The 19729-nt window shown below is 36.8% G+C and overlaps 1 protein-coding gene across 1 annotated transcript in view; it reads right to left on the bottom strand.

Moving 5' to 3' along the window:
* The window catches only part of UTRN (utrophin), a 473527-nt gene that overhangs the window by 35118 nt on the left and 418680 nt on the right, over positions 1-19729 (bottom strand). The window contains exons 64-66 of the mRNA XM_054698162.1: positions 15442-15599; positions 13478-13644; positions 7754-7865 (exon numbers count right to left, since the gene is read on the bottom strand). Of these exons, the coding sequence (XP_054554137.1) occupies positions 7754-7865; positions 13478-13644; positions 15442-15599 (437 nt within the window). The remainder of the gene's footprint in view (positions 1-7753; positions 7866-13477; positions 13645-15441; positions 15600-19729) is intronic.

Here is a 19729-nt window from a genome sequence, read left to right as displayed (position 1 = left end):
ACATGATCATTTGGATTATGCATAATTGCTGAAATTATCAGCAAGATTTACTTCTTAAGTGCATCTGTCAATAGTCCCCAATGGTCTGTGCATACTTCTGAGCATTATGTTTCCTTATGGTAGGATTTCTCTTAAAGATATCCTGGTGGCTTTTTTAATTGAATTTTTTTTTAAATTGAGGTAATGTTGGTTGACAACACCCCATATGATTTAAGGATATGGGTCACACTTCTTCAGATATATGTCACCATACTACCACCAAGCTACCCATTGGGTTCCTTCCCCATTTTGCTCCCCACCCTCATCTTTCTCCTATCTGGTGGCCTCAATTCTGCAGTCACATTTTAAAGGCTTCTTTTTTGGTTTAGTTTTTTCTATTCCCTTTCATTTGTTTCATTACATTCCATATATGAATGAAATCATCCAGTATTTATCTTTCTCCTTCTGACATATTTTGCTTAGTCAACCGTGAAACAGCCTCTCAGTTTTGATTTAAGTTTCAGTGATTAGAACAGTTGAAATTCAGATGCACTGAATTCCACGAAGAGTAAATTCTGTAATATAAGCTGGGTGACTGTAATGGCAGGAAGGGCCAGAGCAGGATCTCTATGATCCGAGCAGATGGGTGAAGAGGAGAGTGAGTCCTGCAACCCTCAGTGGCTTTTGCAAGCTTTTATTGGGATTTACTAGGTACACAGCAGGCAGGGGTACCAGGGGGCTGGGATGCTGGCAGGCCTCCCAGCCCCCAGCAAGTCTTCACTCTACCTGGGCTCTCAGGCCTTCTCTGGTGGTCTCTGCTTCTTTTTCGCTTTCTTTCTCTCTGCTACTCTAGTGGTTCTCCTCATGGTTCTGCTTCTGCTTCTCTGTTTCTGCTGGCATCCCCGTGATGCCACCCTTATAAGCCCAATCTTAGCCCAGGTGTAACCACTTACGCATGCCCACACCCTACTCTAGGTGTCCGCCATTAGGCATGCATTCAGGACCACAAGGATCCATCATCAATCCGAATGGCGGACAGAAAAGCCTGATGCTTTTTCACTTACCCTACAGTGACTCTCAAGTTCAATGGAATAATATGAACCTAAATATTAGCATCAACACAATCAACAAAGGGTAAAGAATAAGTAGGTTAATAAGTCATGCATGAAAACAGATTTTGCCAAACCTGACCTTATAAGCTAATGAGATTATCTAAATGCACTCAACTTGCTGGGAAAAGAATGTAAGGTGGGTGTAGGGGGCGGGAATGGGCACTGAGCAGGTTTTCTATGACTGAGCAGACAGGGTAAAGGAGAGAGTCCTGGAGCCCTCAGTGGCTTTTGCAGGCTTTTATCGGGATTTACTGGGTACATGGCAAGTAGGGGTGCTGGGAGCCGGGAGGCTGGCAGGCCTCCCAGCCCTCAGCAAGTCTTCACTCTTTCTGGGCTCTCTGGTGGTCTCTGCTGCTCTCGTGGTTCTGCTTCTCTCGGCTTCTCTGTTCTTCTTGTGGTTCACTCTGCTTCTGCTGGCGTCCCCGTGACACCGCCCTTAAAAGCCCAGTCTTAGCCCAGGTGAATCCATCTACATCGGCCCACACCCTATTCCAGGTGCCCACCATCATGCATTCAGGACCGCAGGGATCCATCATCTATCCCAAAGACAGGAGGGCAGAAAAGCCTGATACTTTTTACCTTACCCTACAGTGGGCAAGAAGTGAAAAACCATTCAGGGTGCAGAGATCAGGGGAAAAACAATGACATGGCATTTTTTAGCATAGTGGGAACCATCCCAAGTCTCATCGGAAGAATCCATACTGCCAAAAACAAACCACACAAACTCAATGTAGAGCTTTCCAAAGAATGAATCAGCATTTTCTTATATCTGATTTTTACAGTCTGATGGGTGGAGAGAATGGGCAAAACAATGATTTCTAATTATTCCTTTGTTCATTTTTGTTTTGGTTTGTTTCTTGCTATGATGTACAGTTTGTAAAGAAAAGATGTGATTTCACTTTTAAACTTAAAAAACTGATTTTTCTAGTCTTCTAAAATCACAGAAAATATAACATTTTGGTTAATTTCTCCATATATTATTCACTAAGAATAAGCATCAACCGATTGCTTCAAAAACAACTTGCATTTGCCTAAAAAATGCAATTCAAATCTCTTTCAGGTGTTAGAAACTTAGTAAGATATTTCCCATTGAGGTATTTATTTTTCCTGTCCTCTTCTCATCAAAATCTCAAATTGAACTATGTAGGGTAAGGTAAAAGTATCAGGCTTTTCTGCCCTCCCGCCATTAGGACAGATGAGGGAACCCTGTGGTCCTGAATGCATGACTCATGGCGGGCACCTGGAGTGGGTGCACCTGGGCTGAGAGACTGAGTTTATAAGGGCAGCGTCATGGGGACACCAGCAGAAGCCGAGAGAAGAGAAGCAGAGAGAACACCAGAGAGAGCCCAGATAGAGTGAGGATTTGCTGGGGGCTGGGAGGCCTGCCAGCCTCCCGGCCCCCCAGCACCCCTGCCTGCCATATGCCTGGTAAATCTAAATAAAAGACCTGCAAAAGCCACTGAGGACTCTGACTCCTCCTTCACCCTGTCTGCTGGATCAGAAAACCTGCACCGTGTCCATTCCTGCCCCTACAAACTACTTCTGTCCAAACCCTGAATGTAAGCATGAGAATTTTACAATGTTCCCACCCCAATAATTTGAATGCTGAGAATAGCTGTTGTTGCTAATTATTCTAGCAATAAAACTTCGCGAATATTCCATCCCTTCTTCCTGAGTAAACATGTCTCCTCCACCACTTTCCTATCCTTCCCTTTATTTCCTAACGTCTATATTTACCAACAGGCAAGTTCTCCCTCTCTTGTCTTTCCCCATTTCTCTTTGTTGCTGCAAGGATTCGCTGTCCCTGCCAGATGCACAAGGCTCTTCCTGTTTACCTTTTCCCCCCTATTTTATCAACTTTGTGTTCTTGTACTTATGAACACACCCCTGCTGCATGTTGTTCCTAACTGCACTTTCAACCTCTCTCCTTCGGTGAATCCTGAGGTTCCTGTGATGACACCGTTTCCTCACAATTGTCTCCATTATGGGTGACTTAATCACTGTTTCTTCACCAAGGCCAAGACAACAAGGAGGTTTTCACCGTGATCCCCCTAGCCTGGGCCTTCTCGCCTGTCTACTCCCCTTTGAGAGTCCCTGGCCAGCAACAGCTATCACCTGTTACTTCTAGACATACTGATGGCCTTCTAAATGCCATTTAACCTCTAAAACTTCCTGTATTCACTGAGGTCACACACCGGGTTGTGTCCACATCATCATAACTCAAAGTATCTTTCAGGCCCAAATCTCCAACTTGGAAACATCTTTCATTGATTTGAACGCTTGTCACCCTTACACCTACATCTTTGATATGAATAAATCTGTTCTTTCCCTCATGGACCTTGGTTTCTAGCCCTTCGGCCCCTTTTGGGGTTTCTTCACCATGGAGTTGGCTACCATCAATCACAGCCTCATTAACACTGCTGAGTTGTCCATCCCCTAAGACTCCAACTGTACCAACCTCACCTGCCACCTTTTACTTCCAAAGCTGCTGAGTAATGATGAAGCCAGACTGCAAGTACTTGCCAATTAACCTCAGCTGCACTTTTGTGGCAAAGTAACAATCAATTTATTCATCTCTTGGTGACTCATGCTTGCCCCCAGTAGCAATTCCAAAACGTTTTCCATCCCCTTTCATATATAACTCTATTCATATTCAGTTCTCTCTCGCTGTCAGGAATTGCATGAACTCTTATAAATCATATGTGAAATTCATCATCCCCTCTCTCTCTTTTAAAGGATTATCTTTTATAAGTCCTAACATACAAATATTTTTCTAATTTGAATTAAGTTTTGGTTATTTGCTACATAGAATATAGATGATTGTTGAAAAGATGCAATTAGGATAATTTTCACTGTAATTAAATAAAAATAAACCTTTTTTCCAATAAAAAGATATTCAAAATCTGGATATCTTTAATATCTGAATATCTTTAATATAAAATATAACTATTTTTAAAGTAAATAATAATTTACAAGTTCAAATATGGAATACTCAGGTAAAGAAACATTTTTATTATGACCCATAGCTTAATGACTAAAAATAAATGTATTTCTGTTCAATTTCCCTACACCAAGGCCTCTTTTTGTCTGTTATAATTTTTCTGTATCTCCAATTTCCAGAAAAATGCCAGGTATATAATTGGGAACCTAACAAATATAGTATTTCAGCAAGCATAAAGTTTGCTAACATGCTAAATTGCACAGATTTCCCTAATGGAGTGGAATCACTAAGTCCAGGCCACAAATTTCATGCAATCACTTACCAATGACTTATTTTTTTCTTTAAAATTAGATCTTTTCCAGCTGTAGTAGTCCATAGTTTTTATATATAATGTTAGATATGAGCTCATATTGCTTTTATGGACCAGAATTAACTAGCATAATACAAACAGTAAAACATTCATCTCTATCCTCAGGAATCAAAAAGATAGTTGAGTAGGCAAGACCATCCCACAGAAAACCATACAAGATAACACCGTATGAGACACTAGCTGGTGAAGTAGAGGCTGGAGGTAAAGGCCACATGATGACGTGCTTTGGTGGGAGAGTTTGGCCACAGGAGTTTGAGAAGATTTCACACACAAAATAAGTGTTGAGCTGCCTTTGTAATAAGGTGGGTTGTGGGGAAATGAAGAAAGCATGGTGACTGGTATTATTTTGTCATAGTGTCCATTTTAGATGAACTGTTATTGAGCATAATGAAATAATTTTTAAATGAACAAATTTTGGATTATAAAATGGTGGGGAAAATAAAGAGTTTAAAAATAGCATTTCCAAGAGAAAGAAAAATTTCTCTTCACTTCAGTATATAAAATATCTTCATAAATTATGATAGCTTATTCACACATGCTTAGTCTTCCTTCACTAAAGGCAAACTTTGTCACAGATAATAAGTTGATATGTTAGAAGCTTTGAAATATGTTCTGGAGTTTTGGGAGTTTAAAATAAAACCTATAAAGAGTAGAAAGTTTTTTTTTTTTTTTTAATAACAGAAACATTCAGATACAGCTGAAAAAAAGAACTTGAAGAGGGGAAAAAAAAATCAAATCAGCAATGTGGCTAGAGAATTTTCCTAAATACAAATGGACATGCACTATGAGAAAGGCAAGCTCCCAGACCAAAGGTCCTCCCAGACCAAAGGGAAATCAACCCGAAGAGCAGGCTGAACTGAAGTCCTCGAAATGGTGACAGTTACTTTGAGACTATGTACCCAGAAGAGGTTTAGGCAACTCACAAATTTTGTTTAAAAATGGTAGCTGGAGACTGAAATTCATCAGTGTATCAGTGATTCTCAACTATGCCTTTACTGGTCAATGATTGACTTTGGAGAGACACAGATTTGAAATTGTGTGGGTACCATGCAAATTCCTTAGGAATTATTGCATTTAAGACCAAGAAAAACAGCAATTTTATACATCTTTGTTTCCCACATACTTCTAGATAGGTAGTAATTTTATGCATCTTTAATGTATATTTACTCCATTTTTCCCATTAGTTCTTTATAACCTGCCACCTAAATTTGTAGCTATAGTCCTATAAATATTAATACTGTATTTCTCTCAATGCAATTCTTACAATGTCCCACAAGGCTCTGCCCAATATGACACCTGCCTGACTCCTTAATTCCATGTCTTCTCCTACCATTTTCTTCCTTTTGTGAAAGGAGAAACTCATTCTGAACCTCCTACCAGTTTCTTTTTGCTTGTGTTATTCTCACCTCTTTTTCAGTTCCAGGGTCAGCTTTGTGTAGAGTTACACAGGGTCCCACACTTAGATGCCCCCGCGTTAACTTAATGCTCTGCTGTTGCCCTTTGAAAGTCTTAATCATTTTTTCGACAAGGGGCTCACATACTCTTTTTTGCTCTGGGCACTTCAAACTATACAGCCAATACTACCTACTGCCCTTCCCTTGTGGCACACGCTCCATTTTCTTCTGCCCCAATCATGCAACCTTTCTCCCTCCCGATGATCACTGTGTGTAGCTATTTCTTCCTTCTGAAATCCCCTTCTGCTAGATTTTCACACAGATGCCTTCTCATTCCTCAATTGCAGTATAAACACTAACTTCTCAGAAAGACCATCCCTGATTTCTATATCTAAAGTGTCTCCTCCAATGTTCCATCTCATTATGCATTTATTTGTTTGAAGCACCACCGTCTGTAATGATCTCATTTACTTGCTTCCTTGTTCACTGTTACACATCCCCTCCTCCTAAATGGGAACTAGCAGGAAAGCCAGTAATCCTCTATATCTTTGGCAGTATACTTGTGAATTAGCAGAGCTAAAAATAGTGCCTGACACATGATAAGGACTCAATATTTATTTGTTGAGTGAAGTAAGTTAATCAAAGCAGTAAGTGATGCTTCAGAAATGCCCTTGGGGTAATTTTTTCCTTAGTTAAAGTTATTAAGTACTATTGGTATTTTATTCATTAAATTCAGCACCATTTTATAGGATTTCCTCTCTATGTACACAGTACCTATTTATTTGAGATAAGATGCCTAAGAATGTGAGATTTACATATGTAATTTGTATAAGTATTGCTGCCTTTCTATCAATTTATGACCCAAAAAGTAACTCAATCCCCTATACCAAAGAAAATGTATAGCCCTGTGAATAAATTTTCTCATTACTTGGAAAGAAGCTAAAAAATAGCTGCTGACAAATAATAACAATAACTTCGGAAAAAAATAGCTTTAAATCAAAAGAACAAAAGAATCAGTATTCAATGCTAGTGAGGCTGCACTAAAATCAGGACATTAACAAATTGTGATAATAACGTAAAGTGATATAAACCTCTTTTGGAAATGACTTGAAGTATTTTGGCTATAAAAGTATTCATATTCTTTGACCTAGTTCATCTACTTTTAGTGCTTTATTTTATGGAAATGTAATTTATGTAATATACAGAATGAGCTATCTCACAAAGACATTTATGAGTGTTATTTATATCAGCAAATTGAAAATAAATGTCCAAATTGAAGGGAATGGTTAAATTATAGTACTCATGCAATTAAGTATTTTATAACTAGGGGAAATTATATTTTGTCTCAATTTGAGATAACACTATACAACATGCTCGGTGAAGCTGAAAATTTTGAAAATACAAATATTTATTACTATTAATATATTATCGTAATTTATTAATATATTTCATAATAAATACAGCACTAAATAAAATCTTAACAAAATCACAGACACAGAAAAATATAGAAAGCCAGTAATTCAGGAATTAGATTTATGAAATTTACTTTTTTGCTTTTTTTCATGTTTCTATTATAAATATAATAGTTAGTTAGGAAAACAGTTTAAATACATCTAAAAGAAACATGATTTCTTATCACATCATAACACCTTCAAGATAGGTTAGTGTGAACTCTTAAAAGAGTCTGGTACCAAGAAAGTTATTTAAAATCAAAACAGGGATGTAAGCAAAATTTAATAAATTTTTTTCTCAAAAAATATATTCTCTGTTAATTAAACCAACACTGATATATTCACTTAAAAGGAAACAACAAACATTTTTATAATTAAGCGATGGTGAAAGAAACTATTTCCAGGAAGAAAGTTAACTCTAAATAACTAGCTGAATAATTTTAGATACCAGTTAATTCAAAAGCAATATAGCAAACAAAACAAAGAAACAGTAGCTCAGTACTCACAGGTATACAATATTCCACCATGGGATAATGTAATTTGTGACCTTTTGCTGTTCGGCCCGAAAAAAAGCAACTTTGGCAGACATCATAGTTAAAGTGCTTTAGACTTCTATATCTAAAGAGAAGAAAAGAAAATTCATTGGATTACATACCTGTCATTTAGTTCAAAACAATCATTTGTAAGGAATTTTGTTCATTCAAGACACCATAGGATTAAAAGCTACATGGGACACAAATTAACTTAGTATCTTAGCTTTAAATCAGGGGAAGGAAATGTTGAATTTCACAAAAGAAATTCATAAAACCTCTTCCCAAGTGATAAAAAGAAAAATTTTAGAGTTCAAGTGTCTAGAAACATGTCTCCATCTATTTCAACATGATGAGAAAATAAATGTCTGAAGATTTTCTGTAATGTGTGAATGTGAATGCTAAATACAGAGAAGAGCCATGTTTACTAGCTTGATACATCAAATTATAATACATGAATTGTACTTTCAACATGAAATAAATATCAAAATTTACAAACACATAATTTTTTTACGAGTATTTACACATTTGGTTTAATCATAAGAAAAAAAAATAGAACACAGAAATTCCCTATAATGGGGCCTCCTTGGTGGCTCAAGGAGTTTAGTTTCAGCACTATGAAGCTATCCTCAGCCACTACAGCATGAGTTTGATCCCCGGCCAGGGAACTGACCTACATGGCACAGCAGACTCCCCCTGTCTCGTCTGCTGCTCCCCTCAGTGGTGTATTTCGGTAGATTTGCCTGTTCTGCTCCCCACTCTGTCTCTGGTGAATCTTCTCACACCCCTGCCACACACCTTTGACCTACACCTCAGCTCTTGGATACATAAATAAATAAAATAAATCTTTAAAAAAAATTCCCTATAATAAAGAGTAAACCAAGCCTGGTCACAATCTTAAACACCATGCACCCTGGAATGGAAACAGTTCTTAAATCTCTCATATGGTAATGAAACTGTATGTCAGTTTTCATTTGCAGAATTGGAGGAGTAAAACTCTAGACTTTAAGTTTCTATGGGTTTAAGTGGAAAACACCTTCTATATCCTTCACCTGCCAGAATGGCTGAGCATAATTAAGAACATAAATATATCTATATCTACAGAAAAAAAAAAAACAGAACTAATGAAAATGGAAACAAAATGTAAAGGTTATGTAAGGTTAATACTGTAAACTACTAAGTGCTGAGTAGCTTCTAAATTGATCTGCTAAGTCACAAACAGATCTCACGAAAATCAATCTACATCCAGCTTATTTTGGCAGGGAAGCTACCTGCTTTAAAACAATCACATACATTAACAACTTTGCTGACCTATCAGCAGGCTTGACAAATATGACTGACATCTTCTGAGGAGTCTTCCTTACCGCTGAACATACTCTACTTTTCCTTATTGGTAACAAACCCTGGTAGTTGATGGCAGGGAGCCCTACTAAAAATAATGTTTCTTAAAAATAAGTTTCTCTTGTCACAGTCATTGGGTAGGGTTCCTAGTTGGAATTTCAAAGCATTGGCTCATTTAGGAGAGAGCATGTCCCCACCCTGCCTCCTCACTGGAAAGTAGACTTGACATCCAGAAGAGCCATTCCCTAAGTACAGATAACTTTGAAAAGTCACATGTCAGGATGACAAACAGAGAATGAGACAGAATTATGAAAGGGGAGATTTTGGTCAAAGAGTACATACTTTCAGCTGTAAATTCCTAACTTGAAAGTTAACTTGGTGAATATAGTTAATAAAACTGTAGTATATACTTCTAAGTTGTGAGGAGAGTATTAAATGTATTCTTCACAAAGAGAAATGAAAATTATGTGACGTGATGTAGATTTTAGCCAATGTAGTGGACTTAATCATTTTGCAATGGAAGTATATCAAATCAACACTTTGTACATTCTAAATTTATACAATGTTACGTGTCAATTATTTATCAATAAACCAGGGTACAGTGCACAGAATTTTAAACTCCAGGTGATTATCAAGCCACCATCAGTCTTGGATTGCTTATCTCAGGGCTTTTTCTTACAAAAAAAGAAACTAAACCTCTAATTTATATTTATCTATGTTACTATTAAGCAGCTGTATATGATACTAATTGAAACAAGTCCCAGTTTACAAAGGATTCTGCAATATAAAACATAAAATTTCATAAAAACTTAATTTAGATGTAGAGAAAACTAGAAGTATTTATAAATGTTCAGGGAATTGATAAAAACTCAGTTTAATACATATATATTTATATACATATATATTTATAAAAGTTATATGGTGGTAGCTTGATATAAAGTCAGGCTGGATGAAGTTAAGATTATTCTGTTATGCACATACTCTTGACTATATGAAAATAACATGATATTGTATATAGAAAACCCTAAAGATTCCACCAAAAAATACTGTTAGAAATAATAATCAAGTAGTAAAGTTGTAAGCTACAAAATCAGTATAAAAATCCTTTGTACATCTGTACACAATGAACTAGCAAAAATAGAAATGATGCAAATAACATCATTTACAATTGCAGTAAAAAGAATAAAATACTTGAAAGTAAGTTTAACCAAGGAAGTTAAATACCTGCACACTAAAAGTAGAAGACACCATTTAAAGAAACTGAAGAAGATACAAAGAAATCGGAAGACATTCTGTGCTCATGGATTGGACAAATCAATATTGCCAAAAGGCCATTTACCTAAAGCAATATATAGGTTCAATACAATCCCTAAAGGTCCCAATGTCATTCATGGAAATAGAACCCCAAATCCTAAAATTCATATGGGACCACAAAAGACTCCTAAAATTCAAAACAACACTAGGAAAAAAAGAATAAAAGTGCAGGTATCATGCTCCCTGACTTCAGACTGTACTATAAGATACAGTAATCAAAACCATCTGTATTAGAATTAAAAACTGGCACATCAATCAATAGGATAGAATGGAGAGCTCAGAAATAAAACCACACATATATTGGCAAACTATATATGATGAAATTAGGCAAGACGTTCTAAGAACTTCCTCATGCTTCTCTCCCTTTCATTCTCTCTTCAATCCTGACTTCAACAGAGCATCATCATTGTTCAGGCTTTCTTGGTATTTCCACTTTAATGGACAGGTTCAGTGACAGCTCAACAGCACTTGTAAGCAAGGTGACTATCCCCTCCAAAGGTGTTACTGGTAATAATAAATAGAACTAGTATTGATTGAATGTCTGCTCTTTTTAGTGCCAGACATTGTCCTAGTCTATTTTTATGTACTACTACTCCTTTGAGGAAGCACTCAGGATTTGAAATTGAAGAAACTCAGGTTCAGGAAGGTCGAACAATTTATCTGAAGTCATACAGTCAAAGAAATACTCTAGATCTCAAACCCAGGCAGCCTAGTCCTCTAGCTCCAGAGTAAGTTCTCATTACACTTCCTCCCACATATCCTGCTGTAACCTGACCTCTTTCTGCCTCTATAGAGATGTTCTCTTTATAGAGAACTCCACATATGAATTTTACATCAGTACTGAAAATTTAACACTTAACATCATTCTCCTTTATAACAATTCTTTTGTATTTGTCTTATTGAATATTTCAAGTTTAATCAAAAGTAGAAAGAATAATACAATAAACATGCAGGTACTCATAACTCAGCATTGTTGAATCCTGATATTATGCTACAGGCGATCCAGATTATTCTCTGTTCAAGAAAGAATGCTTTAAAGATGCAATCAAATTCTAGTATTTTTAATCCAATTCTTCACTCTTTACAACCACAGGGTCTGAGAAATCTGTTCCCTTATCACATCTCTGGGCTATAGCAATGGCCGCAAATGACAGGTTTCTATAAGCCAGTCCCTTCCCAAGGTGGTTAATCTGGGTATTTCCTGTAGTTTTCACACTACTTTTTATACCCAGAGTAGTATTTCTGGTCTGCTAATCAACACCCTGAATCAAAGGTTCTGTTCAGTATCATCTCATTGCTTCTTAATGTCAAATCGCTCCTCTCCCAAATATCTTGTCTGTTTTTTTTAATATCATTAAAAGCACAAACTCCCAGAGGCAAAAAGGTCGCTATTTCAATCCACTTTCATCGCTACTTATTGGATATCTGGTCTGGGCAAATTGCCTAATTTTCAAGTCTTACTTTTTTCACATATAGGGAAAGCACACCAGGTCCCTGAATAATGCCATTTTATTCTACATCCTTCCCCTTAAAGTGATGGTTTCTCAAGTCCCATCAATTACACTGAGTGAGGACTTAGTGTACTACCAATCTTACAGGACTTTTATGAAGAGTAAGTGAGATTAAAAATGCAACACATTTTAGCACAGCGCTTGGCACAGAGTAATCAGTTGACAAATGGCAGCAATTATTTGCTTTGATGGTTATATATTTCATTTGGATTATCTTCACACTAGAGTTGCCTCATTTCAGCTATTTCCACTTCTTTCTGTCCATCTGTCCACTGGATACTTTTAACTTGCCTATGCCAAGAAGCCTGATGCATTTAAACTATACCTTTCCCATTTTCTTTTTTCTAATGTTTGCCCTTGACTTCCATCAGGGAATCCATTATCTTGATTGTCAGGTTTATGCCAATCCTACTTCACACTCACTTTCTGCTTTTTTGAAGACCTCTTAGAATATACAGCCTCACAAGACCTCCTGAATTTACAAGACTTTAGAAGGTATTCCCAATTTATGGAAGAACAGAACATTTGAGATCTATTTCTCATATGAGCCTTCCACAGAGAATGTAATGATACTGTTCGTACAAACTATACTGATGCGCCAAATGAAAGCAATTTTGTTTAATTCAAAGTATGGTTATTGATACCATACACAACAAAGGCAATTCCAGCCATCCTTACTGGTTTTCTACCAGAAAATCACCAACTTTGTCAATACCTCTTCAGGCAGGAATGAAAGGTACATATGAGCCTTTGAGATCTGCTGCTGACTAGGATCTGTTGTTTCATAATAGATTTCCAAATTAAACAAGAGTGATAGTTCAGATTCCTTCTCCCCAGAAAAGAACATAGTGTATTCTAAAATGTCCAACACTTTCCTTAAGAGAAAAGACACTATGACATATTACATTGGGACACTCTGCACAGTCTGGTTTGGGGGCCACAAGCTGATGAGTCAGATTCACCCTGACATGACAGAGTGGCATTTAGCCAGACTCACCCTATAGAGGTGAACAGTGGTACTAATCTACTTCATGGTGAACTTGGTGGTAATAACAAAAAGTAATTTGATTACTTGTCAGTTAACATTTAAATGTTACTTCTTGTTTACTCTGTTTGATGCCAAAGGCCTCAGAATATCCACCAAATTCCATCAGGGTCCTATGTGTATGAGTCATGCAATTATCATGCATGAATATTTTTGTGGCCTATGTTAACAGAAACTCAGAAAAAATTCTGGCCCTGGAGCAAAAAGTATTAATAATAATAATAACAATAATAATAAAGATAAGCTTTATGCCATGGCTGTAAAAAAGGAATGCTATTTTTAGTATGGTGGAATATACTCATTGACTCAAAAGGTAAACTCAATAAAATTAAAATTCTTCTCTTCTTTCCAGCATTGGCTTATCATCTATTCATCACTTGTAATATTTTAAAGATAAAATGGGAACAAGTGGGAAGGGATGATGGACATGCACTAAAGTTATACAAACAGAAGACAGGCCACCGCCCCACTGTTCTCAGATCCCCTTACCTGAAGCCTACAATTGGACATTCTTTACAGATGTTGCATTTGGCCTGATGTTTTGCAGTTTCAGCTGCTGCAACACGATGTAAAACTGGCAGCCAGACCATGGACTGTGGCTCCAGACGCATCCAATCTATAAATTCCTTCACACTTATCTCTGGCTTGTTGTTATTCTGGTAAGAAAAAATATTTTTAAAGTGAGGGAAATTTCTTCATTGAAATTATAGCAAGTGTTTTTGCTTCATCATCTGAAAATTTGTGCAAAGGATCTATATTTCCAGGTCAGTTAAATCACAAAATATTTAAAGTTCTTCAGGGGAAATAAATTCTAGAATCTAAAAATGAAAAAGTAGGAATTGTCCATCGAGGTAGAAGGAAAATGTTCCAATACCTTAATATACTCAGAATAAAAATAAAAACAAAACCAAAAACAATTCTAGGTGCTCTTTTCACATAAATACCTTAATCCTAGAAAACTCATTTATCTAAAGACAGTAAACATTTGTGAAAGTCTCAACGCTTCCAAAACTCAAAGGCATTAAATGTTATACAGCATTAGAAATGTTAAAGAACAACAGTTATTTCTGTGCACTGGTCCAGTCCTGTTACAGCATATTACGATGCATGCACTTGGCAGGATTTTGAAATTATCCTGATAAATTACAGGACTACTGCTAGTCTCTCTTTAAACCTTGATACAAAAAAATTTTCATATGTGCAGACATAAATTGGCCCAAACATCCTTCTTCTGTTGTCAAGGTCAATCTATGAGCCAGAACATATGAGAATCATAGTTTGAATTTTTATCTTATAATTTTTGAATCTCTAAAACAAGAAAAAAGGGCCATTATAAAATTTAATAAACCATAACATCAATTCTCTTTACAGAGATGGTGTGAGCATTTTTTTTTCCTCAGCAGTGATAAATCATGGGATAAACTGGGGCAAAATATGCCACTGTATAACATATTAGGAGTAACATTTTTAATGCTTTTATATACAGTAAGTATTAAAAAGAAACTAAAGTGCTTTTCAGGTTAACAGTAATCATCAGAGCAGTACAAAATTCTCTACATTATTTTCCTTTGGTATGTCTCCTATTTTATAGTATTTTTAATTTATATTTAAAAAATCCTTGCTGACCAGGAATCCAGGGCATTTTATTCATTTATTTAGCAAATATTTATTAAATAGGTTTGATGTTCAAGAAACTCCAATAGCGGCTAGAATAAACCTAAAAAAGAAATGGTCCTTGTTCATGGGCTTATAGCAAAGGGGGAAAAACACAACAAAACTCAACAATGAATTGATTTAGTATCTAATTATAACTGTTACGAGCACCCTAAGAAGGCAGAGGAGAGTCAGGTGGATGAGTAGTGACACTCAGCCCCAGCTGATGGGATCAGAGGAGGATTTTCAGAGGATGTGAGATTTAAGCAAAAATCTAAACCATGAATAGGGATTGGTGATGAGAAGAGGATTTATGGGTGGAAATAAACTTGGGAAGAACATTCTTGAGAATGTTCTTCTCAAGAATGTTCTAAACAGAGTTCAAGGTCAAAGGTATAAAACCAACTTCCCTTGCTGGTGGCGCAAAGGGCTAAGCATAGCACTGTGAAGCTGTCTGCAGCCTCTGAAGCACCATCCTAGGCCAGCCAGGGAGCTACCCACATGGCGCAGCAGACCTCTCCTGTCTCACCCGCTGCTCCCCTCAGAGGTGTATTTCAGTCAGTCTGCCTGTTCTGTTCCTTGCTCTGTCTCTGGTGAATCCTCTCACCCCCCGCACCTCTGGCCTATACCCTAGCTCTTGCATGCATAAATAACTAAATCTTAAAAAAAAAAAAAATACTAACATAATGGAATGGTACCCACTGTCCTCCACAGTTTGGCTCTAGTCCTAAGGCTTTATTCCTTTTCTGGTAACATCCTCAACCCCCATACACTCTGTATCAGGGACCCTTCACGTTTACCTGCTGGAAGCAGCTTCGAACACTGGGTTCAATGTTACTACCTCCAAAAGCAGCTACTTCCCCCAGCTGCCGGGGGATCTGGATGGCATCGTGAAGTAACAGGCCAAGCTGTCTCTGGTCACACATTTCTGTTGGCCCCGACACCTCCTTAAAAAGATCTACAAGGAGAAGAGAGAGATCAATGTTCATCCGCCTGCGTGCTCTTTTGTATAAAATATAGCTTTAGTGGGGTAAAAGATGCAGATTAAAAAAACATTCATGGGGACATAATCTGATTAGTTGTCACCTGAATTCTGACAACCTTAGTATCTGCAAGTCTAATCAGGAACTGGTTAGGCCCCTGTGTCTGAAAACAGTTATTGCTTGTATGTCAATACATATAAATAGAGGAATAAATAGAATTTTCCTTTTTAAATGGTACAAGAGATGAGTGTGGGTTCATTCTGTGGCCTTAGTAAGGTTTCCCTTCTGATTGAGAAAGACAAAGAAGCAGACTTTAGGTTTTCATTCCTTAATAATTTTCTATTAATTAAGTATATTTTTAATTCCCTAAATAATTTTATACACAAATCTATTTTATATAAGAAACATTGCGAAGTACAAGGAGGTGGCATTTTATTTTTAGTGCTTTTAGGCACATTCAAACTTTCATTCCTTATTAGTTATAAAAATTATTTTTGTTCCACTCCATTTCATATTATTCCTTTCATGTTGTAAATGTATTCATAATAAATACATTTATTCAAATTTAGCGAAAATGTTTATATACTTTCACATAATCCATAGACTTTTCTATTTCATTTTTTAAAACCACTGATCTGTTGTACAATTTTCTTGATTCAATAAAATTAAAATTTTTCTCTTCTTTCCAGCATTGGCTTATCATCTATTCACCACTTGTAATATTTTAAAGATAAAATTATTACCATATTTCCAGCAATGAATCTAGTAGACTTTAAATAAGCTGAAGTAGGGTGAAATTTCACAGAGAAACAATTCACTTCCTTATCGAAATGAAAACTTTTTGGAAAGGAACCTCCAACTTCTAAAAATTCAAAGGTACATGCTTCCATGTGAAATTTTCAGGCACAACAGGAAAGAGAAAATATTTATTGGATCCTAAAAGTCATTTATCAACAGTACCTGATCAATGAATATCAGATCAAAATGTATTATTCCTTATTTTTAAGGGAACCATGCTAGATCTAACACTGTCAACAGTGAATTTCAAACAACAGAACCAGCCTCCTGATATTGACACAGCAATTATAATGAAATATGATTTTAATTTAAGCATACATATGGAAAGCAAATTCAATTAAGATAAATTTTCATGCACTTGGATTTGGTTAGAGTTCTACTCACTTCTTTTCATTTTTTAAAAATATGGCTATCATAACTAACAAATATTTATCCAAATTCTCATTATGATGCTCACTTAAAACTCATCCCTGGGAAGAGATGTCCTAGGTTAATGCAAAGTTGAAGCACATGTTTAATGCATCAGAGAGGTGTCCATTTTCAGCAAGAGCAACCGCCCCCAACCTTCCTCCTTTGAGGCAGATACCTAACTCACTTTTTTAAAAAGATTTATTTATTCATGCATACAAGAGCTGGAGTACAGACCAGAGATGAGAAGAGTGAGAGGATTCACCAGAGATAAAGTGGGGAACAGAACAGGCAGACTGATTGAAATACACTGCTGAGGGAAGCAATGGGCAAGACAGGAGAGGTCTGCTTCGCCATGTAGGTTTCCTTCTGCTGGCCGGGGATAGAACTCGTGCTGCAGAGGCTGTGGATTGCTTCATAATGCGGTGCTTAGCCCCTTGAGCTACCAGGGAGGCCCACTAACTCATTTTTAAAGGTGATATGACACTTGAAACAAGCAAAGATCTCTTAAAAATTCTGACATATTTCTGAATTCTTTTACAAGTTTACATTTACTTCCAGATACATAAAGGAGTATTGGCTGTGGGTCAGAGGAAAGACACAATCTAACACCCAAATTCCAATAAACCAGCACAGAGAAGGTGCAAAGGCCATTCTGAAGGATGCTTTGTGACTGTGTTTCTGAGGAGGCAAAGGAGTCACCAAGACAGGCAAGACGGCCACCCAAGCAAGGGATAGTCTCAAGAAGACACAAAGAGAGAAGGAGGTCACCTGGGTGAGGACAATGACATTAGCCATTGCAAAATCAAAGTTCAGCTGATACTAACCCAGAATGCCACTTCAGCCCCTAATTTTGGAGCGCAAGTTGTCTTAAATCTTAATTCTAAGACAGGAAATAATAAGGAGAAAGTGTTCTAATCTCATCCAGGGAAAGCAAAACTGGAAAGTGACAAAGGGCCACAGAGGAAAAAACAAAACAGCTCCCAGAACATTTCCCAAGTCTCCATACTCCCCAGAAAGATTTAGATGAAAGACTTCAACCTAAGAGATTTCATATTTAATTAAGTCCTAAAATAGCAGATTGCATGCATTCAATTAAATATCAGAAATTTCATTGTAGGGATTTCTGCCTCCTCTGCCATAATATGAAAATGTGGAATTACCCAGAGCATTGTTCTTCTGTTTATAGAAAATACATCCACTCTAGTCTGAGTGCATGAGCACATATCTGCTGAAAAACTCCATGTGAACAATCAGACACTGGAAATTCATTTGAAGGTTTGTATCTAGATATAGGATGTCTATTATATATAAAAGTGTTGAAAAGTTGGTTGTTTCTCCTTAATTCTAGCCAGTGTTGCAATTGTTTCTCTGGATCTAAATATTACTTCCCAATAATCAGCTTGAAAAAAAGGAAAAGGTTAGGTGATTGGTGGTGGACCCATTTATCTAAGAAATTAGATGACGCTAATATTTTTTAAGATTCATGATCAACTCTGAAGTTGGACTTGTATTCATTTCAGAGCCAGTTGAGCATTATGATATAATTACTACTTTCAGAGAACCTGCCAGCATTCAGGAGCACATGAAAACTGCAAATCACAAATGACAGAAACTGTCCTTCCCAATTTTGGTACCCTGGTGCTTTTGTCCATATTTTCCCTACCCTTTCAGTATAGAGATTACCTTTTTAAGTTGTGACAATGATGTCTTTTGATAACTATGATGCTGAAAGTGATTTTATTTCTGGATATAGTGCCCCCACCCAAAGTCTGTGCAAAGCCTTTTCCTACATGGTTTTCTAGGTTCTCACTCCATCAAGACACCTTGCCTCCTGATTCTACAATCAGATTTTTGTTTCCTACAAATCCACAACTCTTTTACTGACAGTCATGCCAAATTGTAAGAAAAACATGTCAACATGTTCTGGATGTGAAATGCAAAATCAAAGAAAGCACTTCTCAGCCACCCTAGAACAAGTTTTAAAAATGTATTATGTATATTCACATAGACACAAACATAACTAAATTCACAGGGCTTGTGATTAAATACCCTCTTGTGTTTGGTACCTCTCCATTCATGACATATCCCTCCCCTTCTCCCTCTAATAATTGGATAAATCTATAAAGTATCATCTAGTATATGCATTACTGTCTGTAGAATTACTTAAATTTTATGGACAAAACTAAGTTAAAACATAAGGTTACAGGGCCTCCCTGGTGGCACAGGGGTTAAGTCTCAGTAAAGCAAGCAATCACCAGCCACTGTGGCATGAGTTCAATGTCTGGCCAGGATGCTAAGCCACATGGTGCAGCAGACCTCTCCTGTTTGGCCCACTGCTCCCTTCAGTAGTGTATTTTGGTGGATCTGCCTATTCTGATCCCCACTCTGTCTCTGGTGAATCCTCTCGCACCCCGTACCTCAGGCCTGTACCCCAGTTCTTATATGCATAAACAAAATAAAATAAATATTAAAAAAATTACAGTAGTTAAGAATTTGGAGACATAGCAACAATCTTGACCACATATTCAATAACTGCTGTTTTTAAGTACCTTCAACATGTTATCTATAAATGCTTTCAAAGCAAGAGTTACTAGCCTCATTCTCCAGCTTCCTGACCTGTGAAATGGGGGAATATGACTGGCAGCATTTAATGAGAACCTGTGACCTATGCAAAGACATTAGCCACTTCCATAGGCCTGAGATCCAAAGGTAGATCTCCCTGGCTCCTAAGCCTGACCTTTCCAAATGTCAGGATGCCCTTCATTAACTGACAACAAAAGGAACACCCTGAAAATTCAGTGAATAGCAAAACAAAATAAAACATTTTATCACTATTTTCTTATACTATAAATTATTTGTCTATCTTTTATAACAGTTTTAGGTCACCTTAACTTTT

The sequence above is a fragment of the Talpa occidentalis genome, unplaced genomic scaffold (assembly GCF_014898055.3).
Source record: "Talpa occidentalis isolate TD23 unplaced genomic scaffold, MPIMG_talOcc4v2.1 talOcc4.2, whole genome shotgun sequence".
NCBI lineage: Eukaryota > Metazoa > Chordata > Mammalia > Eulipotyphla > Talpidae > Talpa > Talpa occidentalis.
This window is presented reverse-complemented; position numbering and strand designations above follow the sequence as displayed.